General features: G+C 32.9%; 1 protein-coding gene across 1 annotated transcript; it reads right to left on the reverse strand.

Moving 5' to 3' along the window:
- Positions 1–1,763: 1,763 nt before the first annotated feature.
- On the reverse strand, positions 1,764–15,374 carry LOC133193549 (uncharacterized). The gene is made up of 11 exons (XM_061329510.1): positions 14,216–15,374; positions 10,639–10,890; positions 10,212–10,325; positions 9,508–9,735; positions 8,122–9,209; positions 7,535–7,676; positions 5,458–5,841; positions 5,002–5,139; positions 4,735–4,791; positions 4,202–4,277; positions 1,764–3,415 (listed from the first exon to the last, which is right to left on the reverse strand). Exons 1-11 carry the CDS (start codon positions 14,268–14,270, stop codon positions 2,680–2,682), a joined length of 3,270 nt encoding a protein of 1,089 aa, XP_061185494.1. The 5' UTR covers positions 14,271–15,374; the 3' UTR covers positions 1,764–2,679.
- Positions 15,375–17,898: the final 2,524 nt, after the last annotated feature.

A 17,898-nucleotide genomic window follows, 5' to 3' on the forward strand; every position in this document is an offset into this window, starting at 1 on the left:
TTTGGTGCTATTGACGTTTCAAAAGATTTTAAATTTCCTAAAGTTCTTTGGATTTTTTTTAGATTCCACATTTGATTTACATCGTTTCTTGAATATAGTGTAGCGCAATGTTTCTGAATTTTCTCTTTCCCACCAGTTAACATTTTGATGAGGAGTACGCACGGATTGGGGCTGGGTTGGACATTTGCCGGACCCTGCAATATATCTTAGTAAGGATTTTAATGAAGTTTTGGAATCCAATATAGTTACTGCAAATATCAAAACTCACTTCCATTGACTCGAATGTTTAAGTATTAAAAACTGAAAGTTTTTTTAAGGAATTTCATCCTTTGAAAGGGAAGTGTGAGACTCAGTATAGGTTTTACCGGAACTGAAATTAAGACCGAGTCAAATACAGTTGTATTAATGAGTTTACAAAGATAATGTTTTTTAAATGCCTTGTCAGCTGAAACAAAAACATTTTATGTACTCTACATACCGTAAATTCCTTTTTCAAATGTCTATTGCTATTGTATTGTCTTCTCAATGCCCATGAGTAGAGAAAAGAATTTCTAATATGTTTAATGTATTTTCAATACATAAACAAGTAAACATCGCCTCACTACCTGAACCTTGGACAAAGTACTCATAGAAAAAGCTTGCTTGCTAGACGTCCAGCATGAAAGAAGAAAATATTTGAACATGTAATGCATTTCAATATATATGATTCAATTAGTCCCACCCTGAGGCTTGTAATTACGTTCATTTTTGGCACTGGGCTCATTGCTTGATGTTCAGGAGGAAGTTTTCGAAAAATACATCAGTGTTGAAGGTTTTCCTTTTACACTTGAGAGGCTAAGATAATAAAATTAACTATTTTTGTTCCCCTTTACTTATAAATTCTATATATCAACCACAAATGTTTACTAACATTGCTAGACGAAAAACGATAGCCTAAAACAAATAGCAATTGATCATCTGAGTTTTTCAAGTGGAAAAGTGTACAAAAAATCATTTAAAAAATGATTTGAAAATCGAAAACATAGAAAATAACAAAAATGCAGAATTCTCCCTCTCTCCTTCAGATGAAAATGTAAAATTCTCGTTTTAAAAAGTAAATGAACACTAAAAAAAATCATCTTTGCTCAGTGACGATAAGTGTCAAGTACAGGTCTAAATTTGCACCCCCCCCCCCCCCAGCGGTAAATATAGCAGAAGATGAACACTCCAACAAGAACCATTCTTGTTCAATGGCCACAAGTGCCGAGTACACGTCTAAATGTGTAGCCTTCCAGGGTAAGAACACTTCAAAAAGAACTATCCTTGCTCAATGGCCATTAGTGCCGAGTACAGACCTAAATGTGTAGTCGTCCACCAGTAATTACGGTGTCCAGTGAAACACTCTGGAAGAAACATTACACAAACAAGCAACCAACTGAATTGTCCTGTCTGCTTAATACGACCCATAAGGACATGGTATTATAATCTTTCATTTTTATCAGAAAAACTAATTGAATGCTTCAGAAATGTATGATGTTAAGTGAAGGGTCATCTCAGAAATGTAATGAGGGAATGTGAAAGTATGCAGAAACTTCCACTTTAATCAAAGATTACAGTAAGAAAGACAGGTCTCGATGATAGAAATTAACTCCAAAATGTATTTATGCAAGTATAGTAACCTATAACGAGGTTTTCTTTTTACGAGGCCTATAATGAAGTAGGTGTACGTCAAATGAAAAGCCCATCTCTGTCCTCTTTTTGATGGGTGAAAATGAACAACAAGACTGAATAATTAATTTATTTGGCACTTATATTGCACTTCCTTATAAGAAAACCTGGCAAGACTTTTACATTCGAGTAATTATTGGCTATAGTGACGCATATTCCTGAACTCCTTTGCAAAAAAGTGATACAGATGCATTATCTTATAAATATTTGTATTAACTTCCGAATGACTAACATTTCTTGATTTGCTTAACTGAACACTTCATTCAGCACTAGAGTTATTAACATATTAAGTACTAGAATTAACCTGCGTAAATTGCAAAATTTTTACATTCTTCAAATGTGTCACATGCAGCAATCATGCATTGACCAAAGAATGCAAGCGTATTCAAATTAAAGCGCAACAAATGGTCATGACTTTCTCAAAATTCTGAATTAGCTTTTTGAGTATTTTGTTATGCTGTGTGAAACTATATTTCGGAGTGACCATACATCGTGCATCAATAAAAAAAAAAAAAGAAGAAACAAAACAGAAATACCTTTTAAAAAGGTAAACTTTTTAGTTAGTAAAGACCCTAATTTATTCAATACGACGTGCTTAATATAAAACCAAGGTACTAAAAACTTTGTTTTAGTCTTTCCCACTGCACCAATTCTTATTTTTGTCGTCTAAATAGGAATTGAATCTTAAACTTTCAGTTTAATGTATAAATTGACCTGCAAAACATTTTATTTAATTTTTTCAATCTTAATGGTTATATACGAAAGACTGATGATGCCACCTTCATATGAAACTCTTAATATCTAAATTAAATGTTGGGGTGGCTTTTTTTAATTAAAAATATCAATTATTAATCATCACCCTGAGTACTTGCTCCGTAAAAATTCACTCGGTGCTGTCTTCTCATCCCTGATTATCCATACGACTAGATAAATGATATAATGTTATTGTTAAAAAAAATGGCAGACTTGAAATTACGCCAATGACGAAGACTGTCGGTTTTCCAGCGTCATATTATCGTATGACTCTGGGTTAGGAAAGGGAGGAATACCGCAATGAACTTCATGTAACATACAATCATGTTGTGGTAATGCCCCGGATGAAGAAAAAGGACCCCCATTTGAACCATTAACATGATTATTGTGTGTATTCATCTCAAAGGAATTTCTTGGATAAGGACTACTTTTGCCGTTTCTAAGGCTATTTGGTTTTTGAACGATTGCGTAAAAATCATTATTGATTTTAACATGGGGAACGCCATTTTCCCCAACAATTATATGATTGTCTTGATGACTAGTTTGATTTGTTTTCTGTTCAGCAGGAGAGTGTGGAAGTGAAGTTGGAGAGGAACTGGTCACCACAATTTCTGCAGAACACCTAGCACTATATCGTCTTCCGCCAACCATTTCTGCTGAGATTCCATCATCGAAATCCAGGCTATCATAGGAAGCGTAGGGATTTTTCTTTCGTGGATGTACCTGTGTTGTACCTCGCAATTCTTCCGGTTTGATTTCATTGTATATTCCGTCATAATTATTGCTATTTTGAACTGCAGAGAAATGGTTACTAGCTTTATTTGATACAGTACTTTCATTATTTTCTCCGATTAATACTTTAGTGTCTTCTTTCACACTTGATGTGCCAGGTTTATTATTGTCTTTTGTTTCTTTAGCTACTTCATAATTGCCTTTACGATCTATCTGCCTCGTTCTGCAAAAATAAAATTTTAAGAATTCAGTAAAAATAGTAATATCAAGATTATAACGATATTTCACATAGTTTTATAGTGAATAAAATCATATATGTATTTAAATCACTTGTAATTTCTTTTATTTTCAAAATTACTATTATGAATCTGAAATTGATTTAATCTGAAATTAGTTTCTTAGGTGCACACACCTCATTTTTTTTAATGCAATCTATTTCAAAAATGCACACCAACACCAGTTTAATTCTGTCAAATTCTGGACTGCATACCTTGAATTATCTCAAAACATTAAACCACATCTAGATCAAGTTTTTCTTTTTTTACACCAATTATTTACCTTTGCAACGTTTTAAACACTTGAACTTTCTTAAGATTCGATTGAAGAATGACAACACATTGTTGATTATTTAATGTGAATACAAGAGTTACCGAACTTTAAATAAGAAGCATGCAATTAAAGACCCCAATGTAAAGCTCTGTTTTAAGCAATGTTATGTCACATATCTTTATGTTAGCACAATGTCAACAGATAAATGTTTTATGAAGAATGTAGATATGACTTCTGAATTTGTTTGTATGTAAACTTCTTATTATATAAAAAAAACCTCTTTTGAAGCAACAATATTTAACATTTTTTTCTATTTTGATATGTAGTAGAATAAAAGAAATTAAAAAAAAATATTTATATTTCACCTTCATATTTATTTTACTTTTACATGTAATAAATGCCATCAAGATTTCTTTCCTTGACATATATATTGCTAACCTTTAAAATTTATTGGACTTACTTGTAACAGACAAGGCAGATGGACATCACAAGAATGAAGGCAACAATGAACAGAAGAAAGTTTATCATCACTATTTCTGAAAGAAAAATCAAAACATGATGTAACACCAATTTAAAAAAAGCAAGGAAAAGCATACATGTTCAAGGTGCATCACCCCTCTGATAAGGGAGAATACTCTCATTGGTATAAATGTCTATCATTTCTTTATAAAATTGTCAAGTGAAAATGTTATTTCTGTCAAAATTTTCTCCGCAAGGTACATGTATGCTGATAGTGTTCGTATTTTAATTATGAGTTATTAATAAATAAATAATTTCTGTTGGAAAATCATAGTGTTAAAAAGCAAAATTTTATTAAATATGTGAACAAAGGGATAATGAAGATTAACATATACTGAACAGTAATATCTACATTTTTTTTCTACCAAACACGACATATAGATATCCTTCTCTCCTCATTGAATTCTTGCAATGACTATAAAAAAATAAAGCAAGACATTTTAGAAAACTCTAGACGCCATACTTAATACTCACTGAGAATTAGAGAAAATCTTCTTGGATTGAAAGAAAATTCTACAGCTGTTCCATTTCCTATTTGGAGAAAATAATAGAAGACGTAAGTTTGAGTTTAAATTTTACAATATTTTTGGTATCGTTTTTAACACCTCTAGTGTTAAATAAAAAGATTTCAGATTGATATCAAACACAAAATAATATAAAAGTAAGCTTTGCCTTTATCAACTACTACCATCAGATGATTTATCAATATATTTTCTTTTCCTTCCAAAGAAGGAAGATTACCTTTCGGAGATTCATCAGACGATAAATAACCTCCATCCTTAACATCCTTGGAGGATGCATAAAAGCCACTTCCGGTCGTTACCCCGCAAGGAAGTATGTAAGGCACATATGAGGGTCCCTTGGGATTATATCCAACTACTGTAAACAATATAGAACTAGATCATAAATGTTTATCAGTTTTCCTGAATCGCTGCAAAGAATTTTCTGACAGATGATTTATTACAGCCATAGGAACATAGTTTTATTCCATATTTTTTAACCGTTGCAAAACACGTGATTTATTATGTGATCTGTTTTGTTAATATAATTGCCAAAGAAACATTTTTATAAATTCTTATTTGCATGTATATGATAGAATATGATAGAATAATAAATGATAGAATAAATATAATGATAATGTTGACGTAAGGTTAATCTACTAAAGAAAATACATGGAGTTGATGACAGTGGGAATACCTTCATACGAAACAAGGAACCTGTTGCCTCTATCGTCTCCTTTGAAGTAAGAGTAACTCTGAACTTTGACGTCACCACAAGACTGGCGGGTGATATTGACCTCGTGAGTTTGACAGAAGTATTCTGTCACTGACGTCATAGTACGACAGTCTACGTAGCGCACGTGCAGAAATTTAGCTGAGCACGTACTTCCCTCAGTTTCCTCACGAGAGTATGCCAAATGGACAGTGACGTCAATTCTTTTGCCCAGACCAAGGGACAGTTTCCATACACAACCATTTGGATTTCCATCAGGGTTTTGTGGGAAACCTGGGCTTTTAATGACACCAAATCTGGCTGGAAGTCTCTGTGAGTATCCTGTACATGTGTCATGTATGACAGAGCCTGAAAAAAATTGTTTATGGCTTTACATACTGTTCTTTGTTGAAATGATTAATTTCTGGAAGCCATTAATTTACAAGAATTCATTGCTAAAAGCATTTCTTCTAATGATCATACAGAAATATTATATGATTCACAAAATGTTTTCATTACCAAAATTGATATGCTGGATAAAAAAGTATTTAATTCTAATTTTGTATTAAACTATTGCGTCGAATTTTTGTGAAACATATGTCAGGTGTATGATATATTTAGTTGCAGATCGTTTTACCAGACTCTCTAGAAATTGCTTTTTACTGATACGGTTAAAATATTTCCGTAACCTTATTCATATCAAAACAACTTTTTAACTGCATAGTTTAAGGAAATCAGATATGTTAAGGAAACATTCAGCGAACACTTAAATCAAGTAATATTTCACCGTAAAGGTGACCTTCGCTATAATATCTGTGGTTTTCAATGTCATAGAAAAGTCGAAGATAAGGACATGAACAATTCTTTTCATACTTTAAGCCCTTGTTCCTGTGGTCACTTCATCAACTTAATTATTCTTTTACGAGACTTAATAAAATCCCTGGGGAACAGGGGTCATTAACGAAAATTGGGGCTACTTACTGTAGAGAGACAATTATGTTCAGATTATGGAAATTGCCATTTTCTTTCAAGCAATATCGTCGAAGTCTTCCTCAAGTAATAGGATTGCTGGCCAAAAGAGGATTTGCTGTTCTTTCTTAAATTATTTGTTCATGTTAATGCAATTAATCGATTTGTATATTAATGCAGTGGTTGAAGAATAATGTAAAAGCCCAATATTCCATAGTTTTTTGGTATACCTTCTTACACGAAAGTAGATCAATCTTGCTAAGCATATATTCAATATTTGTATTAGTTTCATTTAATCATTTATTGTACATTACGGAATCTCTGTAATTACTGATATTATTTATAAGGTATATTGTATAGCTGTTATGCCTCGAACATATGTTCAGAAATATTTAAGAAAATATCTGTATATCCGTGCATATGCATATATCGCATAAAGTAATATGCAAATACTTTATGTAATGTTGGTGTTGAATCTTTAAAGGGGCCTGGACACAGATTTAAAGTTAATATTTTTTCTCAAATGTTCTGTATAATATCATGACTTGTATGTTGCTATAGTATTTCACACGGAAATATAATAAAAACGTGTTCAGAAACTTCTTTTATCTGGAAATTATTTAAACTATGAATTTCGGGACGCGTTTGATTGACACATCCTTGCACTTTCACAAAGTAAAGTTTATCCTTAATACTTAAGAAAAGTAGAAATTTTGTAGTGTATTAATAAAAAAAATATTAAAACTATTATCAAGAAAATTCAGAGTAGAAATGTGAGAAAGCAAAACCAACTAACCAGTATTGTCAGTCCATACCCATTGATGTGTGCAGAGTTTAACAAATTGAACCCACCCGGTGAAACGTAAACATTAACAATAACAGAGCCCGTGTCCTGTTTACAAAATCAGGTGTTTGATGTGATGTAAAGAAGAATGCCATTGTCATTGAATTCTAAGAATATCCATGTAACTTCAATTTATTTAACTGGTTTTATTTTTTGAATAAGCATAGAAATTTAAAATGTAAACAATGCAAATGTTTCCAAGCCCCTTTAAAGATTTTGGTAACGTAATTTTTAAAACAAATGTTTTACTTTGAATACAGATGTAATCAGCAAGCACAAAAGGCTCGACACAGGTCCTCTCCAATCCCAACATCCTTAGACCGGAAGCCTGACAATGTTGCTTCCCCTCGCACGTGGGAAAGATGACATGATGCAGGTTCCACGGGCAACGCTGATTTAAGAAATGAATGTAATATTTTTTTCTTTGACCGAAGTATCAAAAAAAAATTTGGGACGGAAAACTTCATCAATGCGCGTAGCGCATTGATGAAAAAGTTTTCCGTCCAAATTTTTTTTTGATACTTCGGTCAAAGAAAAAAATATTACTTTCATTTCTTATCATTTAATTATGATTTAAAAATATTAAAACGAAACTTTTATTTCATCATGAATATTTATTTACGCATCAAAGACAGTGCGTATGAATACATCATATAACAATGTTGCGAAAATTAAAAATGGCTGAATGTCATGCATGTACACATCATATAGCGTTACTGTGTAGAATTAAATGGATTGGACGCAAAATGAAAAGTGCAGTTGTTGAATGCTGAGTTGGATATGAAAGAAGAGGACAGACGATGACTCGAGGTATGCTGCATTGTGTTGGAGGAGACGTTGAACACTGGTTGTGACGTGGGAACGGTGGCATGTGGTAACGTGGTGCACGGGAACGCAGTCTCAGTGGACGGTTGAAACGACGAGACGGAGGAGGACGGGCGTGCAACTTTAGCGAGCGCAGAACTAAGTTGATGTTTTTGTGTGGTGGAACAATCCCTGCTGTATGATCGTACAGAAGCCTCATTGCGATGTCCACTCATATACATAATGTGGCGGATCTCAAAACCCTCATCATTTAAAGCTTGGATGGCGGTGCTGCGTAGACAATGTGCGGTGTATTTTTTAGAACAACCTGCATTTCTGGAAATATCAGGCATGAATTTGGAAAATTGGTATTGTTTGCAGGGCTTGGCCATGTACCAGACCTCAGTAGTTTCAGGAGAGGAGAGTGCTTCTTTAGTACAATGATTAAAAAGTGACTGTGCCTGGGGGTCTGTATGCTGAATTAATGTTCTGAGTGATGCAATAGGACAGTGTAAATCGCCTGTTGCGTACATACGCTTATCCTGGGGTGCCTCCTGGTTATCAAGTCCTCCCTGCCAATTCTTTTGTTTAGTTTCATGTGAAAGAGATACATATTCCATACCATTGTCGTCTTTGAGGAAGAGAAATGACTTGGGACTCAGCTGATGGTGGAATTCTAATCCCCTGGACACAAAGTGAAGTGACAGATTAAACCAGACACGATAGCGTAAAATAACAGGATCTAAGCTGGAAGTAAGATAAGTAGAAATTTTAGAAAGGTCATCAGGTGACACCACAGCCTTGTGTTGGGTAGGTCTAGACAAACCCAGGATCATATTTTGTTTTAATTTTCCTGTGAGGGCCCCATTCGCTTGTTTAAAAGCTTTGTCTCGAACTATGTCAAAATCTCTGCCAATGTCACTAAGATGTCGGCTGATCGCAGATCTTATCCCTTTTAATGTGTTTTTGTGATATTCCTGAGGCTGCGATATTTTGTTTTCCTTTTCTGAATCCAGCTTTGGTTGGACTTCAGTGTAAAACCATCTTAAATGATTATTTAGTTCCTCTCTTGAAATTGTTTGCAAATCCAGAGGATGACCAAATTTCTCAAGGCTCCAGTCTGCAATTTAATTAGGCCCTTTTTATTATAACTTGTATTTGGCTGGTGTTTTGTTTTTTGTTTATTTATTTTTTTTCTCTATTTTTCAAATAACATATTTTGGTTCAAATTGTGTGAATTATTGTTTGAGTAACTCTATTTTTATTTTTTATTTATTGTTATGACTTCATCATGTTCATATAATATCGTCTGCTATTCTGATTTATAAAAAAAAAACACATTGTTTTGATTTTAAGATTTTTTTCATTTTTTTTATTTATATTTTTTTGGTTATTTTGTGTATTAATTGTTTGCCTACCTTGCAAAATTTTTACACCCCATTTTGTTTTGGCCTTGGTTGCTGAAGAATGCTTTTTAGATTCAATTTCATCAAGCTCCTCAACTGTTAGGGATTTAAATCTTTGTTTTGGCTTCTCATTGGAAATTGGTACTGGTAGTCTTTGATCTTCTTCAAGAGCCTTTGTCAATTCAGCCATGGCTTGATTGTTGCTTGTAGAAGCAGTAACTTCATGAAGTGTGTATTCAGCTGGAAGGTCCATTTCAGTATTTAGTAGAAAATCCAAAACTTCATCATCCAAATCACCCTCGCTGTGCCCCAAAGCTAACATTTCATTAATATCTCCAAGATCAAAAGTCGCCTCTTGCTGACTCATGTTTTTCATCGAACTTGTGAAGCAGACGATATCGTGAGAAAAGATGTATTTTTATGTCATCAATATGTGTGTTTTTGTTTTCATTTTTATTTTAGTATTTATTTTATTTATTTGTCTTTTCAGTCTTGCGAGCAATAAATTGAATAAAAACACGAACGAAATCAATGTGTACATTTTTATTTGGAAATTCCCGTTCTATAAATAGCGCTAAAAATAGAAAGGTGAAAGGTTGCATTCCAGAGGAAAGTAGTTCCGGCTGCTAAGTGCAAGTGAACGCCAGATTCTATTGATGCGGTTATCAAAAGAATTTTTTATCCAATCGGAATCAATTATTTTATAGAAATTAAATGATTCATTGACCCACATTTTAGATTTGTTACGTGAATGCTGGATCCTGCAGGACACAAAAGGCCCCTGCTTTCCTCGCTGCATAGGTTAGTTCGACATAATGGAGTATCCTTAACTACGAATATAAAGCAAAACAAAAAAATGTATAATTATTTTCCACAAATAGTTTAATTAATGTAATTTTCATTAACGAAAAATGAAAGCAAGTTATACGTCCCAATTCATGAATTCAAGTATGTACATTATGTGTTCTTAGTAGAAAATAGGTAATACATGTATTTTCTAAGCGAGGGTACGTACATGTACAATATGTGATACAAAAAACTAACAAGAAACATTAATTTTTAAAGAGAATCCAAATAATATTGTGACTGTGACTAATGCTCTGAATATGGGATTAATAATTGGTAATATTGCTTGTAAGTTACCTGATTCGCACGTGAAATCCACCAGTACCGTTCTGCTTGGCTGATCTTGACAATATGTCCATAATTGTTGTCTCAAACCAATACTCTCACATGACTTTTGACCTTCGCAAATCGACACAATCCGGTCCTTCTCGGGGCAGGTGTAGTTGTTAGGCATGCAGATGACATCTTTGATTTTTAAAACGTGGTTAGTTTCGCATTTCAGAAACTTCCCGCTGTTGCTGCAGACGTCTGTTCTAGTCACCTGGTCACCTAAACGAAAAACAAACATTCAAATGACCCTGATGAAAGCAGATGGTTTTTGGCCTTATTTTTTTTTTTTTTTTTTTTTTTTTTTTTTTTTTTTTTTTTTTGTTATCATAAGTTAAGTGAAATCCTAAATCCAAGGAAACAACTGCTTTTTTAAAAAATAATTCATATTCTAAAATTTTGTTGCCTTTAATAGGTCTACTGAGATAAATGAACTCCTAAAATACCAAATACCGCAGTATGTTAACAGTTTTTAACTGTAAAAAGTCTTATTTTGTATTTGAAATGCTAGTTTTGTTCAAATTGACAAACGTCCACAAGAGTCATTTCAGAACAACTTATTTGCGTTATCAGTAAACATAATGTAAAAACTGTCAGTTTTCATTTCCCATCAAAACGTATTTTTCCAAAATACTTGTTTAGCCGGCAAAATCTAGATTTCCATCCTGACAGTAGACTTTAGAATAATAAAAATGAGTGATATAATCATTAGGACCTTGTAAAAACAACTGTTATGATTTTCGAGAGAGGCTTTGTTAGAAACAATGGTCTAGCACCCATTCTGCGTACCTTTGAGACCTTTATATAAATATATAATTAAATGCAAAACCGATAACTGAAACAGGTCATAAATTCCCTAAGTACATGTAACTTTATTCATCGATTAACTTTATCTTGTGGTTACTATATCCAATAGCTTTCCTTTTTTCTGCTGCCGCTGAATTTATCTATTGATGTGGAGGTACGTGCATTGCTGTACATCGCAAAATAATTAATGTTTGTACTTACACCACTGAAATCGTGTTGGGATTTTAATTTCTTAGGTAAACTTGTTCTATCTTTCTCTGGTGTATTACCTAATGGTCTTGCATCACGCAACGTTCTTTGTAAATTATGTCTTCTTTTATTTCTTGTCCATTTCAATTAAATTACTTATGTAATATGTATGTTTGATATGCATAATAAACTCCATATATGAACCAAATTATAAAATAAAATCAGCATGAGCACGAATAAGCTTATTCCTCTATACGATCACTTAATTAATGGTTTTGAATGCACACAATATAACTCTTAACAATCTGCACATTTTCCTTCAAATGTTATGAAAAATTGATAATTCAAAACGTTTATAAAGAAATGCTTAATATTAACATGTGAATATTCTATTTCCAGAAGAACTTCCAAAAATATGAAAAAGATAGAAAAGAACCAAATCATTCTACAATTCTCAGCATGTCTGATATACTAAAGCAAGGCAATATAACTCTGCATATAAGTAAAACAAAAATTAAGAAGAAAAATGATTTTTTTTTTTTTTTTTTTTTTTTGAAATTTCTATATGGAAAAAACTTTTTTAAACAAATAATATCAATTGCATCTATATGCAATAAATCTATAGATTTGCCAGTAAGTAAATTGTAATAATCTACTAAATCATTACAGTTTGCTAATTTTAACATTTGATATGTAATAAATCTATAGATTTACCATTTAGTAATTTGTAATAATCTACATCATTACAGTTTGCTAATTTTAACAATTGATATGTAATAAATCTATAGATTTACTGCCAGTAAGTAAATTGTAATAATCTACTTCACCATTACAGTTTGCTAATTTTAACATTTAATATGTAATACATGTAAATCTATAGATTTACCAGTATATAAGTAAATTGTAATAATCTACTTCATCATTTCAATTTGCTAATTTTAACATTTGATATGCTTTGTCATCTCTGTATCCTAAAAACATAGCCCATGTACCATTCTTTTTACCTGGAGATATCTTCATAGATTTTTAAGTTTTTATTTTCTTTGTTGTTAGAGATCTACATCTTCTAAGCAAGTGCTGCATAAAAATCGATCTATCATCAATCCAGGGTGTTCATGTATCAATTATCAATAACGTGTACTCATTATTTGTTTATGAATATTAATTTTTCAATTTAAAATGAGAAACACTTTAAGGACAGATGATACACAAACAAACTTTTGTCAAGAATCTTAAAAATAACAACTAAAGTTATGTTCAGATGAGTAAAATGAATAACTTTAACCGCATAGAGTTTCAGTTTTCATTCAAAGTTTCATAATAATTGGATTTAAAGTGACGAAACGTTGTATAGATTAATAAGGATGATTGTAGAAAGGTAGAATTTTGAATATCATAGGAAGTTTACAATTTCGTAATATTTTAGAAAACTATTATTCGCATCATTTACAACCAAAACAGATCCAAAAATATATACCAATGCAGGCATCCATTTTTTTTTTTTTTTTGTATCATCTGTCCTTAAGAAAAAGTATACCTTTTTGCTCATTAAAAATGGTATAATTTAATTTCATTTTGTAAATAGATTATTATCATTTCAGTGCTTAACTTATATACGTACATGAACATGCAAATTTATAAACATTTATAAAACAGACGTAATTATACCCAAAAGTAGTGAAAATCATGTGAAAGTATGTATATGCTGTGTGTTTTAATTTGAATACCAGTTTATTTAAATTAATTTTGCTTCACGCTTATTTTTCAATGGAACAAGAATATATAATTATCGTCCCTCTAAACACGATATAATGTAGGGCATACTGTCTTACTACGATCTTCTCATTGTTATTTAACCTTCTCAAGGATACTCAATTAAATTGAAAAAGTCGAAAGACTTGGCCGTCGTGGACTTTTAACTCTGAAAAGAGGGGACATATACAACGAAATAAAGACTCGTAAAGTTCAAAAGGTCATCTTTAGAGCATTTACAAAATTTGTAATACATTCCTGGCCTGAAGATGATATCGGCCCCAGGTTTTTTAATGGCGTTATAAAAAGACGAGTCGCTTTGATGCAGGAAGTGCATGCCCCCTTTTTTTTTTTGCAAAAGCGTAATTACGCTAATTTAGGATCTTCTTGAAAGTTCCTTGACACATATAAACAGTCTAGAAACTTTATACCATTTAATTATATGCTTAATCACAACACGATTAACGTGATTAAATTTTTCTCATGCGTGTACATGGAGCATGTTTTGAAAGTGAACCATTTAAAATATGCAGAGGTATACACGCTTTGTTTACCTTATCACCGTTTATTTGTATTTAAACAGTTAAATATCCTCGCTTATCATCATCAGGTAACTGTTCCAGAAAAGAAATCTACCGTCTCTTATTTATAAACGCGGGATCATTTTGACTTCTAATTGCCCTTATCAATCAAAAAATCCCATTTCCACTGTCAAACATCGTAAAATTATTGATTTCTCAAATAAGTATAACATATTTCGTGAATTTGTAATGAATTTTAATTAAGTGAAATCGCCTACCTTGCGTCCACTGGGACAATATAAGTAGCAGAATCCATATCACAGCTGAATACATTTCCTGTGAATTCAGTTTTCCAGTCTGCCAAAGGACAAGTACGCAAAAAGGCAGGTGAGAATTCACTCAAGCGAGGATAGGAAATTTAATATATGCATCCCCAAGTGTCAGTTTCACAGTGTCAATATCGTCCTAAATATTTCTTCAAAGTTGAAGAAATTGTTATGTAACATAAAACCTGCCAGCTACACTTTAAAGTGTTTAAAGCACAAACGCTTATATATTGAGTACTGTATATCTCTTTTCCAGTGAAATATATCCTTTCAAGTTTATTTCGACGGCTGTGTAACATCAAACACAAGGGCGTGTGTACTAAACAAAATGCTGTGCTGATAAGTTTCTGTATATTATGGACAGTTAAACACATACCTCGTTTGATTTTCCTGTTCTTGACACTGAAATAAACCTGACATTCAAAGAAACACCACTAATTTCAAAGGTGTCACATGGTAATATAACACAGTCCCTAGTAGCAGGCCACACACAATAACGCGGTATATTTTTACTGGGATGAATTCATTTCCAAAGTGAAGGCCGATAATTTTCCAATCCACAAATGAACACCGTTTCCGTATAGATATCCAGTGTGTACATACTATTCTCCCAGAAATTCAGACTCGAGAAAACTCAATATATTCCCTTAATAAATCACCGTCTCCCCCATGTTGTTAACTCGGTATTTGAACAGGACGCTTATGTCCAAGATTGTTTGGTTATTACGGCTAAAGACGGGCTAAGTAAACATTTGGCCGATTTTATAATTCTTATGTCGATATTAAACCTATAGATCCCCAGGACAAGTGCCAACATAAATATCCATTTTTGTCCACGATCAATTATTCATTCCACAGTTTCTGAATTTTGTTGCAGATTTGTCTACACAAACAATAACTAGGCGCAAGAAAGATTTCCATATAATCCGCTTTGCACTTTTTTAAGCTGGTCATTTCCCTTTGATTGGAAAGTTCTTGCACTCTACTATTGTTTTTCTATTTAAACAGAGAAACCTAATCTCTTTGTTGACAGCCGACTGTAGAAAGAACAGAGTAGCCGATGTATACTGTAGGATAAATTATTATACCTCACGTGACAGTGTTCTGTGTTTTTAATTACAAGAATATCTTAAACAAAAACGGCTGTGGAGCTCTTTCTTTATCTCCTGGATGTTTTACATTGATAATCTGGAAAGAAACAAGAAGCGAATTCGAAAGAGAAATAATACACACTCATGCAGTTATAATCGCCAAATATATCGGGGATCATATTTTAGGATTTAACTTTAAAGTTCAGAGAGTTTAATTCAGTTCACTTCTGAAACAAGATTTAAATATTATTATAATACTAATTTAAAGTTTAACAAAGTCAATTTGTATCAAATGGAAAATTAGATGCGTAAATGTATGAACAACAATACAGAGATCATTTAGTGTTAAACCAATCAACTTCATCAGGAAATATGACAAAATAAAATATAAACTGCATAGTTTTCTGGACAGGGGCATCAACAGTTTAACTTAAGGAAAGCCTCTGGCCGATTAAACCAATACTTATGCATATATCCTATCTAATTCCACAAAGTACTTTTTTTGCTATCGTCTTCCAAATAAGTCATTTATCTAACACGAACGAGTAAACACTAAAGCAACAAAAAACAGAGCAAGCATGAAATCTCATTTGCCATTTCGCTACCTTTCTCCCAGCTCTTGTATTGATCTATGGACAATGTTTCAGCATTCGACGCGATTCCCATTTACTGTCCTCTAAAATAGTTATGAAGAGAAGCCTAAAGTCTCCGCTTAATTGAATTACCATCAATTTTCACTTCAATTAAAGATACAAAAAAGTTGTCATTGAATTGTAGATTCAAGGGTAGACAATTTTCGATTTAGATTGAAACTTTGTGATTTTCTTTGGAAACAGTTGAAATCGTGATTACTATAAAAAAATAAATACAAATGTTCTTCTGTCCGCCCTTTTGCCTACACATATTACGCAATATTTTCAGATACGTCTTACTTCATAAATTGTAAATTTGACATGTTACACAAGAACTGCGCTTTGGTTTAGTCAGCACAGAGCGCAGTATGAGAAAGAAGAAAGAAAATTAACATTTGTCAATTTTAATCAATTGTAACAACAGACTGTTTGATTGCATGGTACTCACATTTCTGGCCGCAAGTGAGTAACATGTTGAATCGTTAAGAAATAAAATTAGGTCAGATGAAGGACTGACAGAGCATACCGGATACTAGCGGCACATCAAATGATATAGAGCCTGGAGAAAGCGTATTTTCAATTGAATATTCATTGAGTGTGACCAATAATTCAAGATCTGAATGCCAGGCACTCAATTTGGATTGAAAATGTCGATAGCAACTTATCAAAGAGCTTCGTTTACTTTTTGTTTAATTTATCCATCAATTGATCAGTATTATTTTTAGATATTAGAAATTTTGCATAATGTTCGAGGATTGTATTCTTTGTTCTTTGTGGAAAATCGCAGTAATCTATATATTTTCCTCTCTCTGTTGTGTTATACGAGATCCCTATGGCCTTCAGCTTTACTGACAAGTGTGATTCAATTTCCAGAGGTTTTGTATCTGCTTTAATTGTGAAAGTCCCCCTGGCGCTGAATCTGGATTCACTTTTAGGAGAGAGTTGATTAATAAGAGTCTTTATTAATTGCCTTCCTTTACATCTTAACATCTTTAGGTAGGCGTTTTTCCTGTTTTTAAAACAATTTATTGCAAAGGGCTTCAATTACTTAACGATTACGTAATGATGCATGATTTCCTTTTAAAATAGGTACAAAATAATTAGATAAAGAAAATCATAATACATGCTTTTTTGTAATTTTGAATGCAAGAGAAAACAAGAGGCCCATGGGCCACATCGCTCACCTGAGCACAGTGGATAGGCAAAAGCACAAATCAGTTCAGTATTGAAAAGATTCCGGGGGGGGGGGGGGGCTTGAATTTTAAACTACCTGATGATGCTTCCATGTCAAAATAACAAATGGCTTTGTTGTACTTGAGAAGATTTTAAAAAAATTTTCTGATATATTCCTTTGTAAAAATTTGATCCCCCCTTGTGGCTCCTCCCTATCCCAGGGGTCATCATTTGAACAAACTGGAATCTACACTACCTGAGGATGCTTCCATATCAATATGACTAAACATAGCTTTTCTGTTCTTGAGAAGAAATATTTTTTCTATATGTTCTTATGTTACATTCGATCCTCCATTGTGGCCCCGTCCTACTCTCGGGGGTCATCATTTGAACAAACTTGAATCTACACTACCTGAAGATGCTTCCATATCAATATGACTAAACATAGCTTTTCTGTTCTTGAGAAGAAATATTTTTTCTATGTGTTCTTATGTAAAATTTTCTATCCCCCTATTGGGCCCCACCCTACCCTCGGGGGTCATCATTTGAACAAAATTGAATTTACACTACCTGATGATGCTTCCATATCAAAATGACTAATCATGGCTTTGCAGTTCTTCATCAGAAGAAATCTTCCTATATATTTCTATTTCAGACTTTGATCCTCCATTGTGGCCCCACCCAACCCCAGGGGGGCAACATTTGAACAAACTTGACAGGGTTCGACACTAACGTTAGT

Source organism: Saccostrea echinata, unplaced genomic scaffold (genome assembly GCF_033153115.1).
Source record: "Saccostrea echinata isolate AGI-Se365-2 ecotype Australia unplaced genomic scaffold, CSIRO_AGI_Sech_v1 ptg000028l, whole genome shotgun sequence".
Taxonomy (NCBI): Eukaryota; Metazoa; Mollusca; class Bivalvia; order Ostreida; family Ostreidae; genus Saccostrea; species Saccostrea echinata.

Coding starts and splice junctions, on each gene's coding strand:
- LOC133193549 (XM_061329510.1), bottom strand. CDS start 14,270: ATGTATTCAGCTGTGATATGGATTCTGCTACTTATATTGTCCCAGTGG. Junction 9,736..10,211: donor AAAATGTGGGTCAATGAATC/ATTTAATTTCTA, acceptor TGGACCTTCCAG/CTGAATACACACTTCATGAA. Junction 4,278..4,734: donor AAGATTTTCTCTAATTCTCA/GTGAGTATTAAG, acceptor TTTTTCTTTCAG/AAATAGTGATGATAAACTTT.